This window comes from Punica granatum, chromosome 2, assembly GCF_007655135.1.
Source record: "Punica granatum isolate Tunisia-2019 chromosome 2, ASM765513v2, whole genome shotgun sequence".
NCBI classification, from domain to species: domain Eukaryota; kingdom Viridiplantae; phylum Streptophyta; class Magnoliopsida; order Myrtales; family Lythraceae; genus Punica; species Punica granatum.
The window spans coordinates 30845709-30865667 of record NC_045128.1 but is presented as its reverse complement, the minus strand read 5'-3'; the positions used below and the strand labels follow the sequence as shown (position 1 = coordinate 30865667).

At 37.4% G+C, this 19959-nt stretch overlaps 1 protein-coding gene and 1 long non-coding RNA gene across 6 annotated transcripts; one reads left to right on the top strand and one right to left on the bottom strand.

Moving 5' to 3' along the window:
* Nucleotides 1-3406: 3406 nt before the first annotated feature.
* LOC116194874 lies at nt 3407-4385 on the bottom strand. Its single transcript, XR_004154545.1, has 2 exons — nt 4124-4385; nt 3407-4054 (listed from the first exon to the last, which is right to left on the bottom strand). It is a non-coding gene; the product is annotated as an uncharacterized LOC116194874 (long non-coding RNA).
* Nucleotides 4386-8872: 4487 nt separating this feature from the next.
* Nucleotides 8873-18556, top strand: LOC116196754 (aminodeoxychorismate synthase, chloroplastic). 5 transcript variants are annotated; one of them, XM_031526632.1, is made up of 14 exons: nt 8873-9056; nt 12923-13304; nt 13674-13805; nt 14004-14071; nt 14201-14265; nt 14408-14474; nt 14580-14828; nt 14926-15067; nt 15160-15464; nt 15608-15687; nt 15847-15949; nt 16143-16225; nt 16533-17150; nt 17852-18556. In XM_031526632.1, the coding sequence occupies exons 2-14, from the start codon at nt 12974-12976 to the stop codon at nt 18339-18341; spliced, it is 2733 nt and encodes a 910-aa protein (XP_031382492.1). In that variant the 5' UTR covers nt 8873-9056; nt 12923-12973; the 3' UTR covers nt 18342-18556. The 5 variants fall into 5 exon arrangements, with proteins under 5 accessions (XP_031382492.1, XP_031382491.1, XP_031382493.1 ...); XM_031526631.1 differs by lacking the exon at nt 8873-9056 and adding an exon at nt 11882-12162 and having other exon boundaries at nt 12920-13304; XM_031526630.1 differs by lacking the exon at nt 8873-9056 and adding an exon at nt 11883-12162.
* The last annotated feature ends 1403 nt before the right edge of the window (nt 18557-19959 follow it).

Below are 19959 nucleotides of genomic sequence, written 5' to 3'. Positions count from 1 at the left end.
CTTATATATCTAAAAAGCGAGAGATATTTGAGGATAGGATATCTCTCAGCTTCTAGATAACAGAGTCATCAAAGCACAATCAAGCAGAGCACTGCAAGCAATGGCAATCTGCTATTTCTTCAAGCCAAAAGACGCGGGATCATACATCCGCTGCTCAGGTCACCGTCCGATGTGGTTAAAGCAAAACGATCATCATCGAGCATCATCATCTTATAAAAACAAACAAATAAATAAATAAACAAATTGGCAATGATAAAGTGTGTACTGTGGAGCCTACGAGAAATGCAGAGTAAAAAATTCCACGGAGATGCACAAAGTTTTGATTCGAATAGGAAAAAGAAAATGGTGATTTGCCGGGGGTTGGGGAAGGCAGGGTCCTCCGTCATTACGAATTTACAGCCAAAAGAAACAGACAAGATCAGACCTGATTTTGAAACTACCAGATTTCAGGTAGTAACTTCCACTTCACCAAATGATATCCAGAACCAAATGCAGAGCTTGAAACACTGGCAAAGATGACGACTTGCGCGGAAATACAAAGCCGATTTAGGGTTTTGACAAACAGATTAACATAGTATATTCGATGGAGAGTCCAGAGGAGAATCTTACCGGGAGCGACGGAGAGGAGCTGCAGTGCGGTCACTGAAAGTCGGAGGCGATGAATCCTGCGTTCTCCACTTCTCCCAACCCCTGCAGCCTGCTTCAAACAATGAGACTGAATACTAATGAGTGAGATTAACTTTCCCTTCTTCTTCTTCTTTTGTAATTACCATCCGGTTCCGGATACCGATTCCAGTTCCGGTTCTGGGTACCCAGTAAATTGGAACCGGAACCGGAACCGGATGTCACCGGTTCTTTATTTTGATACCCGGACTCTACCCTATTTTCAATACAAGTTATTCGGACCCTACCCTAACGGGTAGGTTCCGACCGGTTCCGGGTATACCCGGTACCCATGCACACCCCTAGTTTATTGTTATATCAAAAATTGTAAATCAATGTTAAAAGTTTTAAATACGTATTAAAAGTTCTCTAACAATTAAAATAATTTTTCAAAACCATGCAACGACGCAAGCCTAAATCTAGTATCAATTAAATATACGATATAATTTGATTGTTATATATTTATTAATACTAGTAAAAGAACACGTGTGTTGCACACGTGTCATCTGATTGTATGAATCTTAATTACCGACAGCAAAGATCAGAATAGGTAGACCAACCATTCATGTTCGCACTAAATAAATATTAAATGCGGTGATAGGACGAAGACCTTCTCTCCAAGTTATTTTGAAGTGTCTAGTTTGCTTATGTTTATGACTTATGAGGATGGCAAAAAAGATTATTTCTTTAACATGGCCGAAAAGGAGGTCAAGAGGACAATCAGAGAGAGAATTGCAAGGCATTTATTAACATGGCACTGTAAATAATTTACATGTTTGAATTGAATCTTCTGCTTTTGCTTTCCTCAGCAGCTCGGGTGATGCACTGCCTATCCGTATCGTTATTTCAACATAAGTTACATGGATCTCAGAACCAACTACTGTATAGGAGGCTTCAAAGACAAAAGAAAGCAAGAAATGGTTAAAAGACTCCTTTATAGTATTTATATCGGTTCCCTCACAGGCACTCCACTGATCGTCGTACTCGGAGTTTCTTGATTATATCAAAAACCTGGTGTGTAATATGCAAACATAGGAGTACGCAATTAAATTTAGATGCAATAATAAAGTCAAAATAAGAAGAAGGAATTGAAGAAATAAAGGAAGAGGGAAGAGAGAAAAGTCGGAATGTTTGAAGGAACAATTGAACATAGTTACCCCATAACAAGATCTGAAACCACATAAAATATTCTGGACTCTTTAACTAAGATATGCTTTCTGAGACAGAAAATTAGAGCACTGGGAAACCTATCGGTGTCATTTCATGCCTGGTTTGAGTGAATTCCCCTCGATATATGCCTATTAACATAGGTCAGCAAATTATAAGTTGAATATCACGAGTTGAGGAAGGTAAGGAGATACTGTCACCTACATTCTAGCCATAAATACAGAAAAAGGACCCATATTTCTTTCAAAAGCGGGTGCTTGCAGAAAGCGTCGGAACCCTTCAAGAAATCTGATCATGAACCCAAACACCTGAGGTGGAGCAGGTGGGATCTTGATATTTACAACAAATTTATGGAACTAGAATGCAATTCAAATGCATCGCATCCCTATATTTAACAAGATCAACCTGTGAGGGTAAGTGGACGTGGAAAAGAGACTCAGGAATATGAGCAAGTCCAGCAAGTATTGCTCCAGTTTTGTTGTACGATAGTACTTGAAACAGAGAAAACTATCAGCATCAAACTTCATTGTGAATTATGTTTAAAAACAGAAATATATATATATATCCTAGAAAGGTGAATGTATATAAAATATACATGTTAATATATGGACAAAGGGTTCTGGAAAAGAAACTCATAATATCCAAGTTGGTCACATTAGCAAGTTTTGAGGGAATTCCTCCACTTATGCAATTATTGCTCAGGTAGCAGCAATTCAATTTCAGAGGTAATATCACTCTCCATGAGCATTTACTTTTATAACAAACTTCAAAATAGGTACTCAAGCACAATTGACTCACATGTTGATTACTCTTAGAGCTAGAAAGCAACCATCATTCCCATGTCAGGTCCCTTAAAGAGTACCAAGTGGTTGTTGCCCACATCCCCACAAGAAACTATTAATATATATCCAGTGCTTTTCCTAAATGATTCATCATCTAATATATGAGGAGCACCATTATTGACTATGTATCCTCAGTACATAATCCACTTAAAAATCCTACCCAATACAGATAAAAGAAATCAACCAACAGGGATAACATATTTTCAGTCAGCAAGCAAAACTGACAAGTCGTCTATCTGCATTTTTATGTATACAGTCACATACTAATAGTTCCTTTTATATTGAACATACAAATTAAAAGCCAACATCTATACGGATTTGTCTCTCAGAGCTCATGTATGTTTTCTTTTAACCTTGGAGTATATACTTTTACGATGATTTCTGATAAGCACCCATGAGCAAAAGATTGGAAATGAAGTGGGAAAGATTTCAAACTATTACTGGGACAAGATTCAATAATGGGAAGCAGGGAGGACGCAGATTTGGACCAAGAGGTGCAGGATTTGTAGTGGGATGAATAGGAACGTTAATTCTCCAAGTTGGGGGATGGGGTGGGTGAATAGCAGTAATTTCACGACAAATTGAAAGAAGAGATGTAGTTGTGGCAAGCGAAGATGAAATTGCATCATAGGATAGTTTCAACGTCCAAGGCATTTGTGTAGTTTCATATAGGAGGAACAATAGGAGAATTTTGGCGAGCACTCGGCATGCATGATGATGGAAAATTCTTGAACTACACAAATGATAAAATCGCATAGCAAACTCAAATCGATGGTAATGACGGGCATCAACCGATAAAATGTATACGGTGGCAAAAATAGTCATTATTCATAGGAAAGAAAAGCAAAATGAGGACATAAAATAAAAGAAAGACATAATCACTTGAATATAGATCTCTGAACTCGAAAACGTGCGTTCATAAGCAATAAACTTCAGGCAAACTCCAGTATGAACAAAGCAGTACGTGAACTGGGCTCTATCCCGGCAATGTCGGACGAGAGGCACGAATGGTTGGGGCAGAGCGACAATTCTGGGGTCAGGCTGTTGGAGCGGAAGGAGAAGATCCACTGGCAAGGGTTGAACTGCACTGAAGGTCCGCATTGTAGGCGTTGTTTTGAAGAACGGGGTTAAGTTGCAGCGAGCGATGACGTTTTGCTCAATATATGATTTAGACAATTGAGAGGGAAGATATCAGTTTATGTTATGCCCTAATATCTACTGAGACACAACATCAAGAAAGTGAACACTATCAATTAAGACAATATCACCAAAAGAAAGTAATAAATTGTAACATCAATATTTCTTCCATCGGAGTGCTAAAACCTGAAGATGGTCATACATGAATGATTCTCCGATCGCAAGCCTTGACGTCCTCTTCCCAACTGTAAGCGTGATCCCCTTCAATCACGACCCAAAAAAAATAAAAAAGAACCATGAAATAAGTAGCTTACCACACGCTATAAGCATATCCTTTTGCGAAAGGTAGGGAAACTGTTGAGATTGCAGATGGAGAATCAACATAAGTCAGAAGCTTGTGGAAAAAGGAACCGCTGAAAGTGAACATAATCATACAGGCGTTTCCTCGAGCAGTTTGGAGGCGCAAGAATGGGGATGAAAATGCAGAAGAACAAGAAAACGAAAGGGAACACCAAGAGCAGAGCAAAGGAGATCTGGGATTTAATGAGCAAGAGTAGGCTGGCGTTAATAGAAGGAAGGATAAAAAAGCGAAAGAGCATAACTAGTGTCTACCAAGGGTGTGTTTGTTTTCCAAACAATGTTCAACTCAGCTCAACTCAACTTCAATTATCTTCAATTCAATATCACAATTATTACCTTTTTTATTTTTAAAATATTTTTAACCATTCAATTCAATTTTTAATATTAAATTCTCTCAACTATTCATTACTTTTTCACAATTCAACAATACAATCATTACTTAATCATTACTTTCTCTCAATTATTTATTACTTTTTCATTATTTTTCTCACAATTCAACAATACAATCATTACAAATCAATTAAAACCAAAACTCAACTCAACTCAACTCTAAATCCAAACGCACTCTTAAATTGGTGTTCCTACGACTGAGACCACTTCAAATGGTTCACATTTTTTATTATAAGTATAGAGACATGATGTCAAATATATCGACTGATCAATCTTTCGTATATGTACAACCGAATAATTATGCCCAAATTTTCATTTTTGTTGTGATAGCGGGAGCCTCTGTATATACTCGAGTTTGATGTTACTTGCTCTTCATAAACCATCGAACCGTCTTAAAATGGAGACTACAGGAATTGAGTATATTCGAGCGGTTGACATGAACAAGTTGTGACTAATAATACTTCAAGTGATGGCGGGATTTCCTCGTCACGATGCTAATCCAAATCAGCTTGTCGCTGCTTGATTAATCAAGTAGTTAATAGCCCTAAAGCGGAGGTGATGCTAAAAAAAAACCAAAAAGATAAAACTACTTGATATAAAAACTGGGGTCGAGCAAAAAAAGAAAATTTTATTTGTGAACTTGGTCTTTTTTGGCATGAACTACAGACCAGCTATGTATTCGGAGCTTCAATAACACTAATTCATAATCTAGTCGAGTTGAATTGCTAAGGAGTAAATTTTTCCTAAGTACAGATCGACGTGAATTTTTTCCATTCACATTAAGGAGAACAAGCGATAAATTATTTGAATCATGCAATGGAGAAGCTGGATTTTTTCTTTTTTTAATTCTTAATTAATTAATTAATTAATTTAATGATGTAGGGAAGAGGACCTCCCGCTCGCTTCCCGACATGCCATGCTGTTTCAGGTTGTACCTTATCTATGAAACTAGGAGAGCGGTAGTGTACTCCCTCTCGTATTATTCCCTTTTTTTCCTTCCATAATTTTCTTTAATAATTATCTTTTTTCCTTTTGATTTGGGCAGCATGTTATGTACCCATTTGAAGGCCATAAGAAAATAATCTATCCATTTTCAATCTTGAAGAATTTGGAATGAAAATGAAAGAAGAGCATCTTTACGTCCTCCCTCATTCAGGTGTTAATTCTATTGTAGATGGCGTATTGTAGTTTTGGCGAAAGGAGAAATGACTTCTACCCACTTCGTCATTAGAAATGCATATATATATATATATATATATATAGGAACTGACCTAAGAGTTGGTACTTTTCTAGAGAGTTGTTTGAAGATCCTCGTCCCGGGAAAGGGGTTAGACTAATCCTATATTCAAAATGAAAGAGGGTGGTTTTATAAGACCCTAAAGCAGTACTCACTTTCGGTAAGTACTTTTTTTTCGATATAAATCTTAATATCTGGAATTTCAATTAGACCCCGACTAATTTGGTCGAGCAGAGTCAGCCCACTAAGGGGTAAAGCTCTCATAGCGTGTATTTTTTGCATTTACAAAAACTTGAACTCAAGATTTTAGTTAAGCGGAACAAGCGCCGAATCGCTTAAACCAATTCACGTTGATTAATAAGCACTTTTTAAAAAGGAGAAATTCGTATTGAGTGTGCTTAAAACGGATAATAACTCTTACATGCGTATTTCCATGACGTGCAGTCGCCCACATATGATGAGCCGACCTCATCATATATCCAGTCCTAACCCAGGATTAGGATGAGGGAAGCCAATCACATGGCTCAAATATCGGTTTGAACTTGTGAGTGTATTAATGGTACTTTACAGAAAATCAATTTTAGCCGACCAACCACGAGGATGTGGCTCAACGATAAATTAACTTCTCAATGGACAAATTTTATCCGTAGTATAGAGATTTTAAATCCATTATTAAGATCCCGTTTAATGAGAGGGAATAAAGTGAAATGAAATAAATGGACTCTATACTGTGAAAACTGAAATGTAATGGTATTAAGTGAAAATTAGTGAACTTTTCTATTTTACCATTACAAGATGAAAGAATATAGTTATAATAACATCAGAATTATTTACGAATAAAAAGTACCATAAAATGAGGGAATTTTTGAGGAATTACTCGTTCCATCAAAGTGAAGAAAAAAAATATTATTATTAACAAGAGAATGCCCTTTTCTATTGACATAAATGACTAAATACAAAGATGGAGTGGAGGGAAAAAATTTTCATTCCATTTCATATATTTTCGCGTACCAAAAGAGATCTAAAAGTATCTTATAGTCATAACCAAGCTAATGTCAGTTGAATTTAGTCTCATCCTATTAGTTGAGAACTCATGTGTTCTTATTGGGAAAAAATAAATAATATATATATTGCATATGTAGAAGTCTTTGAGATACTTTTGAAGGTTTAATTGGTAACGCGAGTATCTTATTGATCACCTATGTTTTACTTTAGGTAATGTGAAAACAAGTTAGTGGCCATCCTGCTTGTAAAAAATGCGTGTCACGAATATCGCGGATACACATCTAGTCAGTGTTTTACATGCATGCTATCACTTTGTTGATTTGAGGCCTCTGAAAAATAATCGATAAAACTTCTTTATGAAAAAGGGTGACAAATGTCTTATGAGAGAGATTTATCATTTTAATGAATCGACCCGACTCAAACTAAATTAATTGAAACTCATGAAACTTCCAAATACCTAGACACACACAGGAAAGAGAGGGGTAACGAGTTGCCGAAGGCCGAAACCAAACGTACCCCAGAAAGCTGTTGGCCATAATTGACCAAGACCTATATATACCCCACCAAACACAGTATGGATTGGCCCATATACAATCGATTGCTAGCCCAAATAAAAGGCGATTTCTTCTTTTTATTTTTTATTTTTTTGTATTTTTTCAAATGAGGCTTAGAAGGGAACAGCTGGGAATAAGGAAAATAAGTCACTGAGTTGCAAATCAAACTTAAAGACTTTTTCATCTCAACTCGGAACAAATATTCGGTGAATATTATGTAGTCATTTGATCGTAAAACATCTAATTAAAATATCTAAAAGTGAGAAACTGGCATCACAGATTCGTCTCAACCAATATTTTTTTGCCAATTCGAGGTGATGCCACTGCACGCTAAACCCTGTTTCTTGAGGCGATTCATTTATTCCATCTCACAATGTGCATCGATTTTGCATCAAAGTAGCTTAAAAAATTTCCTCCCGCAAAATAATGTGAATCTTATACTGTTACGAAAATGAGGTATATGAGCAGCAAAGATGCTTCATTGAAATCACAAGCTTCATTGCAAACATGCTTGATTTTTTATTTCAATCAAAGTATACTTGACATACATATATATATATATATATGCATGCCATAATATATATCGGAAGTTCAGAATACATATGTACCCGATGTGAAGGGAATTCCCGTCTTCATGAAACATGTTCAGACCTTAATATGTATTAGTAAGTTTACAAACCTAATACATGAATCGGTCGATGGCAGTCCCGTATATTACTCAGAAAATCATGAGTCCGTCCATGCCTAGATTATCGCACAAATCTGGCAAGTGCCCGACTCGGACAGTGACATGACCAACTGATCATGGTGGTGGCCCTCCATCTCTAATTCGTTATTCAGTCTCTTCCGACATAGATCTCGATGTAAGGAGACCGATGATTATAAGTAATGTTATTAAAAACAAATCGAAGAACATTATGTAAATTTCTTTTTATCGTCAAAAAATTTATTTTTTTTGGACCCTCTACCTCGGTCCATCATGTACAATCCTTGTGCTTTCTCCGATCGGCAGCTAGCTCGTTGTGTCTCTGAGTTAGCTTTCCCTAGTGTTTCTCATTTGGAGTAGTTTTGTCGGATCTGCTGCCATTGATGGACGCAGCATCCATTCATGCACCTGCAGAGATCAGTTTACACGCAGTCGGTAAACATGCAGACGGCGTGCATGCATGCATTCCACGTCGCATGAGCAAATATTATGTGAGTATTACTCATTCATTTGAATGTTTTACACCCAATCAGAACACTTAAAGTTAAAAATGGAAAATTGACCTCATAACGGATCCGCAAATTCCTATTTACAAGTATTTTGATTATTTCTTACTCATGCACGAATAACATTTATTGAATATATAGTCACATTGCATGGCTGCGTATCATATGACCACTGCATGGGAGAGGACGTAGCTTCCTTCCCCGGCCGGCCACGTCGCGTCCCCCTGATGCCTCCATGGCTATATAGAATCATGGAAAGCAATTACTTGAGTGAGACTGATCCCTCTTCTTAATTCCCCACCAAAAATATACATTCATCACATGCATGCTAGAGAATTAGGGCCACAAGTGACCAAAACGTGAGCCAATTCAATCTGCGAGAGTGCAGTGTGGCGCGCCATAGGGACACAGAATAATCCGATTGAACGATTTCTATGATTCCGGATTTTTCGCGAGAAACATTCTCGAGGAGCAGCTGCACATCATCAGGTGCTGTACGATCCCATGATATCTTATTGCCATTGAGTTTATTTTTCACATATGTATTCATTAAAAGAAAAATGACTAAAGAAGTAAGCAAATTATTTCGTCATCTTGCTTTGTTTTCTTCCTCCCCATTGAATAAATAGATTAATACATCATCCATCATCATATCCCTCTCTTATCCTTCCATTTGTTTTTTTTTATTAATTTAAAATTAACTTCTCTTAAGCAGTTAATTTTAGCAAACACAACCCTCGTTATCAAATGCAGTATACTTCATTTTTTTTTCTTTTTTTTTTCCTCCGAGTAAAATACAATATACTTGACTTGGATGTACTTACTAGCCCAACTTTAGGCCATCATTGGCCCAAAGATCACCTTAAAATGGAAGGGCCCAATTTATAGTTCATAAGTCCACAGAGACGCGTTCATCTGATATAGACTAGACGTATTATTAATTACTAATTACTAATTAATTAACTAATTATTAACTAATAATAACTATAATAAAAAAGGTCGCTTTAGGACCTATGGGGGAGAGTGGGTTGGTTTTTCCCATCCGCATCCCATCCCTTTTTTAAAAAATTTAATATTTCCAATTTTTATTAAATTTAACTATACAAATCTCTTTTTTTCCCCAATGTGTACCACTTGATATTTCGAAATTTACTAGGTTCGATTAATCTATATCCGAGCAAGGTCGACATACTAAGGAATAATCCATTCCTGCCGATCGTGAAAATGAAAACATGTCCCTTTGGGGGAGAGTAGGTGGGTTTTTCCCACTCCCACCCCATCCTTTTTTTTTGTCAATTTTTATTGAATTTAACTATCCATAGCTCTTTTTCTTTCTGTTTTTCCCCATGTGTGCCACTTGGTATTTTGAAATTTACTAGATTCAATTAATCTAGGTTCGAGCAAGGTCGACTCAAGGGATAAACCTCTCTTGATCATGAATTTATTTTTAATCACAGAACTTGCACCCTAGATTCGAGCAAGGTCGACCCAAGGGATAAACCTCCCCCTATTATGAATTTTTTCTAATAACAGAATTTGCACCCGATACCTTGCCTAAAGATAACAAGTAATGGCTCACCTAAAATTAACCCACGATTAAAAGTCTCAGTCAATTTGTCACCATCAATAATTAGTGACCAATTCAAATAGTCTCTTTTTATTTGTGATTTTTTTTGTGTATACTACTTAATATTTGAAAGTTCACTGCGTACAATTAATTTAAGTTCGAGTGAGGTCAACCTACTATGAAATAAATCTCTTTTGGTAGTGAATTTTCTCCAATCACAAGACTCACATCTGAGGCCTTACCTAATGATAACAAGCACTGGCTCATCTAAAATTAATTTGTCAACAATTTAAGTTGTCTGTTTTACTATCAATTGAGTGTTCATAACTTTTATATATGTCGTTTATAATTAGTTTCAGATATATTGTATATTAGTTATTACATAATAACTACTATGAAAAACTTTCTCAATCCGTGGCATCATGCTGGTCCAATACCTAGTAATAGCATTGTTACATACATACAGAGTTGTTTAATAAATAATCATATTTATATTAATTTTAGTAAATTAATTTTAGTGAGTTAATACATGAATTCAGTAAATCTAACTATGAATAATTTATTTATATCGGGATTGTACCAAAAAGGAATATATATTCATTACCGATAATAAGTGACTTTTTTATTATTATCAAAACTATAGGTGACACATGCGTTGCAAACGGGAATAATGGTCTGTTTCTTCACATCCAGCGTGCAATGCATGCAGTTAATGATAGACAGAAAAATCATGTTACACAAATGATGGTGAAATATAATAATCAAATATGTTGATTGATAGATCGGGGTCGTTTATATTCAATAAAAAGTATATATCTACATGATGGACATTTTTACTATCTCCTATTAATTTAGAATATTATGAAAATAATGAAATCATCAATATATATAAAAACTGGGGGTGGGCACCCCGGTCACCCACCCCCAACAGTGGTCGCCAGCGAAGTCAGATATGAGAAGTGCTAGTACCACGTATAGCTTGTTTATAATTTTATACAAGCCGATAACAATGTCATAAAGATTGGAATTGTTGCGGTGGAGATATCAAATTGGTTGGTTGATCGTGATCATCATGGGTTAGATCTTGTAAAAGAACAATTACTGGCTTCATACCTATAAAATCTCAAAGACAATGTATACTTGCCTTCTATTTCAATAAAAAGACGCACCAAACAAACATATTAATCATTATAATGAAAAAGATCATGGAATTAATGGAGGAATGTTTGTCAAAGTTTGCCATTTATTCTATAGGGACTAGATTGGATCTGAATATAGGCAAGTGGGGGCAACGTGGGTGGGTGGACAAATAAAAAATGGCAGATTGAGAAATTTAATGTGGTCCAATTCTTGCTCAACGCACATCAATCTCACCACCAACCGCACAAAAATATTTAAAAGAACAAAACCATTTACAAAGTTTACATTATTAGTAAATCAGTGATCGAGATTTCACATAACAGCTTGAATACGAGTTGAATTATGATAATATTATGTATTAAGATTTTTTTTTCCAATAGTATTTTTCTGACTCGAAAACAGCAAGTTTTGAATCATTGGTGAGGCTTTACATGTCCTGCTATTGTCATATTAGGTCCATCCGTCAGCCTCTATTCTATCTACGCTGCTCTACTCGTATGCGAAACATGTTAGAAGTGTAGGGACTTGATTTGCTTAAACGAAAGGTCAAAGGACTAGATTGCAAAATCCTTTAGTGTAATGGAATATAGTGGCGGCGGCCGACTGCCGAGCATGAAGGGGGATCGGTCAAGGCCGTATCACTCGACACAAACAGAGGCGACAGTCCAACCAAATCCGAGGAGGAACCGAATCAGGACTGTCCATTTTCTGTGATCCTGAGGTGGGGGGTAGGCCCCACTTGATTTGTACTTCCTCATGGCCCTCATGGGCTCATTGCCAACCCCTTCGAATCCTCTCCCAATCCTCAGATTCCCCTCCTTCCCTCCATTTCTCTCCCTCTCTCTGCTTCTCTCGCGGAGTTTCAGACCCAACAACGGTCCAGAAAAGGTACTCTCCCTCGTCCTCCCGTTGCCGGGCACGCATTCAAAAGATCTGTTCTTTGCTCTATGTTTCCTCGGAATCCTAAAATTTCTGTTTCTTTCCACGGTTAAAGTCGAGACAGCACCTTCTTCCGGCTCGATGCTGGGGGTCCGTATTTCTCCATTGCCTGAGCTGCTAGCTGGATGCTCAAGATTTAGATCTTGACGTTTTAACTGTGCTTTCTGGGTCGGTTTGTTGCGCTGCCATATAATGATAATGAACCATCAACTCATCGAATTGCATTACCCTTCTGTTTTTCAAAAATGATTTCTATTTGCTCGGTTTTTTTCGTGTCATGAGTAAAGGAATAGCTTGATGAAAAGGAATTTCTTTCTTTTGTCTTAATTATGTTATCAATCATATTGGGCTGACTTTGTCATAATCATATTGTTTCGTGTTGGTTTATTTAAGCTCGACTTTCATGGTCCGATTTGATTGAATGTCGTCTGTACGACCCATGACTATGCTGAAAGTTAATGGATATGGCTTTCTTTGATGGACTTGTTTATCCATAGACCCAAATAGCGTATGATGAACGATAATATTGAGGCCCTGACTGAAGATTTTGCAAAAGTTTTTTTCTTTATTTCACTTGAGCCCTTCTTATTTCACCAATGGGTGTGAAATATATCTGTGGAGGGAAAGTGTAGAGTTATCTCATTTAAAATTAAGAGCAAATGCATAAGTTACGTTCTTATACCCCAGAAAAATCTTTCTGTTGAAGTAGGGATAGAGTAAGCTGAGATTTTGCGACGGGCCTGCAAACTCCCGAGAAGAAATGAATGTGAGGTTATGCTCATCCTCTTCAGAGCTCTCATCGCTCCCTTTCGTTGAGGGTTTGCATCATCCCAATATCAATCTCAAAAGGGATCATGTTGAGCCATTTAATACTGCTCATTGTGCAAAGAACACTACCGTATCATATACTGGAGGCAGAAAAGGTGTCCTATCTAAGCATGTGATTCCTCGTCACGTAGAAGAATCATTTATAGTGGAGAAGCAGCTTGAGGAGCCACCTGAGAAGCTCGAGTATGTGCGGACATTGTTGATAGACAACTATGATAGTTACACATACAACATTTACCAGCAGTTATCAACCGTTAATGGGGGTAAGTGGTTCATTAAACTTCATAGCCATGAATCTTTTCCCTGCTGTCTTATACTTTGCCCTATCTGTAACATCTTCTTTGCTATTTTACTTGGTAAAGCATTAAGGAACGTATTTAGTATTTATGGACGGTAGAGGAATTCCGCATTTTGACTTATTTCCTCAACTTTCTCTATTCCCGTGTTTCAATCATGGCATAAGAAGAAAGGAGCCTGTATCTTATTGGTGTTGTGACTGTGAAGGGACCTTTTGTTTGTCCAAATTTCTCCCCGAAAAGAATGAAAATTGAGCATTAAACTTAGCTGTGTGTACATATATTTTAAGTCTTGGTCTCCAGTTTACATACTGTCTTGATTTGCTATGTTGCCAGTGCCACCTGTTGTGATAAGAAATGATAGCAGGACATGGGAAGAAATAAGGCAATACCTGTACGAGGAAAATGTATTTGATAACATAGTTATATCGCCAGGACCTGGTTCTCCAACATGTCCAGCAGACATAGGTATGGTGAAGAGTGCTTTTGTCTGTTTGTTTAATTGTACCCATATATTATTATAATCACTTGCATCTAGTTGCATAAAACAAAGGATGATTCCAGAATCCTTCTTATTGTACTTGTACTGATCACTATTATATTTGCAATGACAAATTATAAACGTATTGTCCTTGGGTTTCTGATAAACTCTGATGTATTTTGCAGGGATATGTCTGCAGCTGTTGCTTGAATGTAGTGATATCCCTATTCTCGGTGTCTGCCTTGGGCACCAGGTACTTATGACAATGTAATCATTGGTTTTACCTCTCATCTAGTCTGTTCCTCAGCTTTTGCCGGCTGCAATAAAAATAGCTCATGTCGTTATTTTCTATGGTTGTAAAATTCTGAATAATGCTTTGCAGGCTTTAGGTTATGTGCATGGTGCTGAAGTTGTCCACGCATCTGAACCAGTCCATGGCCGGCTCAGGTATCCTGTATTGACAATGCAGATTCCCTGGCATATAGTACATAGAGCATGAATCATTTAGTTCTTTTCTTCGAGAACATTTAGGAGACTTTCATGATAGTGCAGTGCTTTTGGTTCATAAGCTCCTCTTATGGGGTTTCAGTGAGATCGAGCATGATGGTTGCAGGCTGTTTAGTGGCATTCCTTCTGGCAGAAACTCAGGATTCAAGGTTAATATCTATACATTCTTTTGAAGCTTCATGGGTTCTCTTTCACATACAATAATTTTTGAATGCTCTTAATTCTCAAAATTGAGCTTCGGTTTTTTCTCTTAGGTGGTTCGGTATCATTCTCTTGTAATAGACCCTGAAACACTCCCGAAGGAACTTGTGCCTATAGCGTGGACATCTTGTACCAACCCACTCCCATTTTTCGAGAATCAGAGTACCGATAATTCCCTCAATGATCCTCTTTCAAAAGTACAAAATGGAAAGTCTAGTTATCTCGGTCAATTCGAGGCAGCCCCCAATACAAAAGTCTTAATGGGCATCAGGCATTCTACTCGGCCTCATTTCGGTGTTCAGGTATGCCATATGGGGTCTGTGCTTTAAGCTGGTTTTTTTCATTTTTTTCTTTTTGGTTTTTCTCCTGAGTTACATCATTGACGTGTTTGACCTACAGTTTCATCCTGAGAGTATCGCAACCTCTTATGGGAGCCAAATCTTTAAGAATTTCAGGGAGATAACGGAAGATTACTGGACAAGATCACAAGCATCTTCTGTAAGACGGAGGAATGCGGATTATGCTGGTAACAGAAGATTAAGTGAGCACCTTTATTTTAAGGCTTTGGAACTAATTGACTTATTCTCAAGACAGATTTTAATGTATTTATCTTGAGCAGTGAAATGTTTCTAGCAAACATGCAGGTGCCTAGTATTATGAATAATCTATTGAAACGGGTTTCTGTACTGGAGAAGAAGCCGTGGATGGATATCAATGGGGACTACTTGCCCCAGTTATATGATGGAGACGAGATAGACTGTTTCAGTGTTTCGAATAAGGATCACCCAATCAATGAGAAGAAATCCCTCAAGTTGAGATGGAAAAAGTTCGATCGCCTTGCTTCAAGAGTTGGAGGTGCTGATAACATATTCTGTGAGATATTTGCAGAACGTGGGGCCAAGAACACCTTTTGGTTAGACAGTGCTTCCATAGAAAAGGTGTGCAACTTGTGATCATCTTGATAGACACGACATGTCAAAACCTTTTCTTTTGATTTTTCTTCCTGATGGGACTTTCTATTTGACATGTTATCTTAGTTTATTTGTTTGTGTATTTATCGGTGCCATTTATGAATATTCAGGGAAGAGCTCGGTTTTCTTTTATGGGGGCAAAAGGGGGACCTCTTTGGAAGCAGTTGACGTTTAGATTATCTGATAAAAGGTTCGGATAAGTATTATTAATTAAACCTGTTTCCCCTCTGATTTGCTATTTGCAGTAAAAGGATAAACATCTTTGGCCGTTTCCTTGTCTCAAATGGAAGAGTTACTTAGCTTTAAGATGCTCTAAAAATGATTCTTTCCCCTTGGTTTTCTACTGCAGTGGTACTGCTACTAAAGTAGGGGGGAATCTATTAGTCGAAGACTATGATGGCCACACAAGTAGTTTCTTTCTCGAAGATGGTTTTTTTGATTTTCTGAACAGGGTAAGAAGTTATTGAAATGTGTTCCATGTCTTCGTTATAAGAAGAGAATGGATTCCATGTTAAACAACAGTAGAGCTGCTTTGACGTTATAATCTTTGACGACAATAATTTGATGGTAACTATGAAATGATTTGCTGATTGTTCTGTTAATGGGTACATGAATAATCTCTGCTTTCTCTTGTTACTGATGAAGGAGCTCCTGTCATTCCATTATGAAGAAAAAGATTTTGCAGGGCTTCCATTTGACTTCCACGGTGGATATGTTGGTTATATCGGGTATTCTCCTGAGTTCATCATGAATCTTGGAAGTTTTGGCTCCGTTAGTTCCTGAAAACTCGTGAAAGCCTTTTAGATTTTCAATTTTCTTTTCTTTACTGATGATGAAATAAGGGGGAAAGAAAAGCTGTTCTAATTGTACAGAAGACAACCTTTTCTTGTTTCTTAATCTTTCTAGAAGAGAAAGAAGATGGAACATGGAAAATAATATTTGAATTTCATAAAACTTAACGCATTGTAGCTTGAGCTCTTGTTTCTTATACCGAATCCCTTATGTTTGCGGCATGTCTCTAAATTCTCTTTTCAGGTACGACCTTAAACTTGAATGTGGAGTGGCCTCAAATCGTCACAAGTCGCAGGCCCCAGATGCATGCTTCTTCTTCGCAGACAATTTTCTTGTAATCGACCATCTTAACGAAGATGTCTACATGATGTCCCTATACGATCAAGCCACTAAAGAAACCTCGTGGTTAGATGAAACAGAGCAAAAGCTTCTTCGCCTAAAGCCTCGTCCTATAACAGAGAAAAAGACCCGAACCACAAAGCCTTCTGCTGATTCTCCTACTGAATTCGGCTTCTACGTCGATAAATCAAGAGATCAGTACAAGAATGATGTTGAGAAGTGCCTTGAGTATATAAAGGACGGGGAGAGCTATGAGCTGTGTCTAACGACTCAGCTTAGGAAAGAGATTGGGCAGATCAATTCTCTTGGTCTTTATCTTTACCTCCGAGAAAGTAATCCTGCACCTTACGCTGCGTGGCTTAATTTTGCCTCCGAAAAGCTGTGTGTATGCTGCTCTTCCCCTGAACGGTTCCTCCAGTTGGACAGGAATGGGACCCTTGAGGCGAAGCCCATCAAGGGCACGATCGCTCGGGGCACAACAGAAGAGGATGATGGACTGCTCAAAATGCAACTACAATACAGGTACTTCTACCTCTGTAACTGCATCGGTATCTAAACTCCGTTGCTTGCTCTCTTTCTTGGTATACTTGCATCCTCCATATTCAATAAGTCGAATTCTGTTACCTGAAGTGATAGCAAGCATAATTCGCCATTCCCATGAGTAGTTACAGGGCCCAGATAACTGCATAAGGTGTTGTTCGGTATAAGTCGGGCAGCGATCCCTGTGATAGGTATCCCGGGAATATGCTGGATAGTTTTGCGTTATCTGATATGTTGTGCATTCTATACTCCTGACGAGTGATAAATGAGGCTCTGGGTAAAAGAGATGGTCATGCTGGTTGATATCAACTAATTCAGCATGTTTGGCTATGAATTTGGATGTACTCTTCGAGATAATTAGGTTGCCCAAGTAATCCCGTTTACGGGAGTAACATGGATCACCTCCAAACATGTAATCTCAGGGAATACCCTGTCCTATGCATTTAGTTTCTTGCGTTAATATGTCGAAAGACGAAAGATTTATAGCTAACTATTCCTGGTTGATTAACGAGGCAACAAAAAAACAAAAAAACTATTCCCGGTTGATTTACTTTTTAGAGTTTACTGGTGTGGGAAGGAATGCAGTTTCATTGTTTTATAGTTCTCATTTATAGATCTCTCCGTTCGGTGTAAATATCGTTACTCGGTATCAAGTCGACCTTTGTTTTCTTTACTCTCTGCAGTGAAAAGGACCAGGCCGAGAATCTGATGATCGTAGACCTCCTAAGGAACGACCTTGGTCGTGTTTGCGAGCCCGGGTCGGTCCACGTCCCAAACCTCATGGTGGTGGAGTCCTATGCGACCGTGCATACAATGGTGAGCACGATCCGTGGCAAGAAGAGGCCGAATGTCAGCGGGGTCGACTGTGTGCGGGCTGCATTCCCTGGTGGATCTATGACAGGTGCCCCGAAGCTGAGGTCGATGGAGCTCCTGGACTCCCTCGAGAGCTGCTCGAGGGGGATCTACTCAGGATCGATCGGGTTCTTCTCGATCAACCAGACGTTCGACCTCAACATCGTGATCAGGACCGTTGTGATCCACGAGGCCGAGGCCTCAGTCGGGGCCGGTGGGGCCATCGTGGCCCTGTCCAATCCGGAGGACGAGTATGAGGAGATGAGGCTCAAGACGAGGGCTCCGGTGAAGGCTGTGTTGCAGTTCGAGGATGCAATGTAATGGGAGCGACTATCGCATCATATTCACTCACGTCCTCTTTCTCTCATTTGTCGTCTTTCCATTCTGTTTCTTTTTCTATTTAGGTAGAAAATCTTAATTACAGCAACATTTTTTAATAATGTATATTATATATTAGATTGTTTGTATTATTATGACAAAATTTCCAAATTTGTAATTCAATTTAATCAGTTTTTTTTTTTTGTAAGATGAAATTAGAGGTCAGTCTTTTGGGGGTCTCCGCGAGCCACCGACACAATAATTCTACAACTAACTTCTTTTATTAAACTTCTCCGTTTTCGATTAATACTCGAGATATGACTAATGGTATATCTATTTGGTTTTAGAGTCAGTTTTTAAAATTTTAACTCTAATTTTGACTTTACTCACTGCACAACAAAAGTTAATAATATAATTTTTTTTCTTTAATCTTTTTAACCATTCAATTCAATTTTTAATATTAAATTTTCTCAACTATTCATTATTTTTTCACACTTTTTTTTTTCATAATTTAACATCACAATCAGTACAACCCAATTAAAATTAAAGCTCAACTCTACTTAACTCTAAAACCAAACGCATTTTCGATTCTCAACGAACGACATTTGGTAATGAGCTCGATGGTCTCTACATGAGACAATACAGAATGGTGGTCTTTTCTACGTGGTCTCATTAATAATTACATTTAGGGGATTTTACGATGCAATTAATAATTACGTGTAAATTTATATATATATATATATATATTTATACATCTTTATTGTAAGTTACTTTGGTAAAGATAAAATTGGTTATATATGATATATTATCCCTACATCTTAGAAACTGAAATACTAATGGCTTGAGAATATGATGATTTATCATGATTATTTTAAGAACTTCATTTTGTAAGAAAATCATCCTTAGTATTTTTACATTTCCCCTTTAATAGATTTTCCATGGGCTTAGTAACCAAATGGATAGAGAGATCTTAACTTGTCCACGAATAAGCGCTTCATCAAACTTTTATAGCTCGTAAGGATTGTAAGTTATAACGTGTTATAAAGAGATGAGTTATGGAGAAATAAATAAAAAGAAAACAAAAAGAAGCATTTTTATAAAATCTTTGCATTCGATCCCCATGACGAGCAGGCATTTCACTATTGCTTGACTTTGTCTCTAACCCATGCTTTACCAATTTGTTGATTGTGTGCAGCTAAATTATTTTCTGCCTCTTGCACTATCCGTCTTCTTTTGCTTCCATTCTCCTTTCCTTGGACTTTATATATATTCCGATTCACCGTTCTTTAATGAGAAGATCGATTGACTTTGAAGACTTTTCCCCGTGAAGATCGACTAAAATTTGGTTATTCGTATAATTCTTTTCAGGTTCAGGAAATTCAAAATTCAAAACTCCTTTAACAAGGATTCGGATTAAACCTTACTATTTGTTAATAAAACGAGAGTACGGGAGCAAAGATGAAAGGGAAAAGAAAAATGCGAATTTCATGATTCCCCTATTTTCAGTTGTAAATAATTTCAGCTTTATTTGGATAAAAAGCGCCAAGTAATCTTAAAATCTCTTATTATCTAGAGAAAAGAAAGGAAAAACTGGGGGGAGAAGTTTATTAAAATGACAAAT

What these genes read in the sequence shown, in the direction of transcription:
- LOC116196754 (XM_031526632.1), top strand. Translation starts at nt 12,974, where the DNA reads ATGAATGTGAGGTTATGCTCATCCTCTTCAGAGCTCTCATCGCTCCCT. An exon ending in CCAGTCCATGGCCGGCTCAG is followed by an intron (nt 14,266 to 14,407) that starts GTATCCTGTATT and finishes ATGGGGTTTCAG; the next exon opens with TGAGATCGAGCATGATGGTT. An exon ending in GGATATGTTGGTTATATCGG is followed by an intron (nt 16,226 to 16,532) that starts GTATTCTCCTGA and finishes TTCTCTTTTCAG; the next exon opens with GTACGACCTTAAACTTGAAT.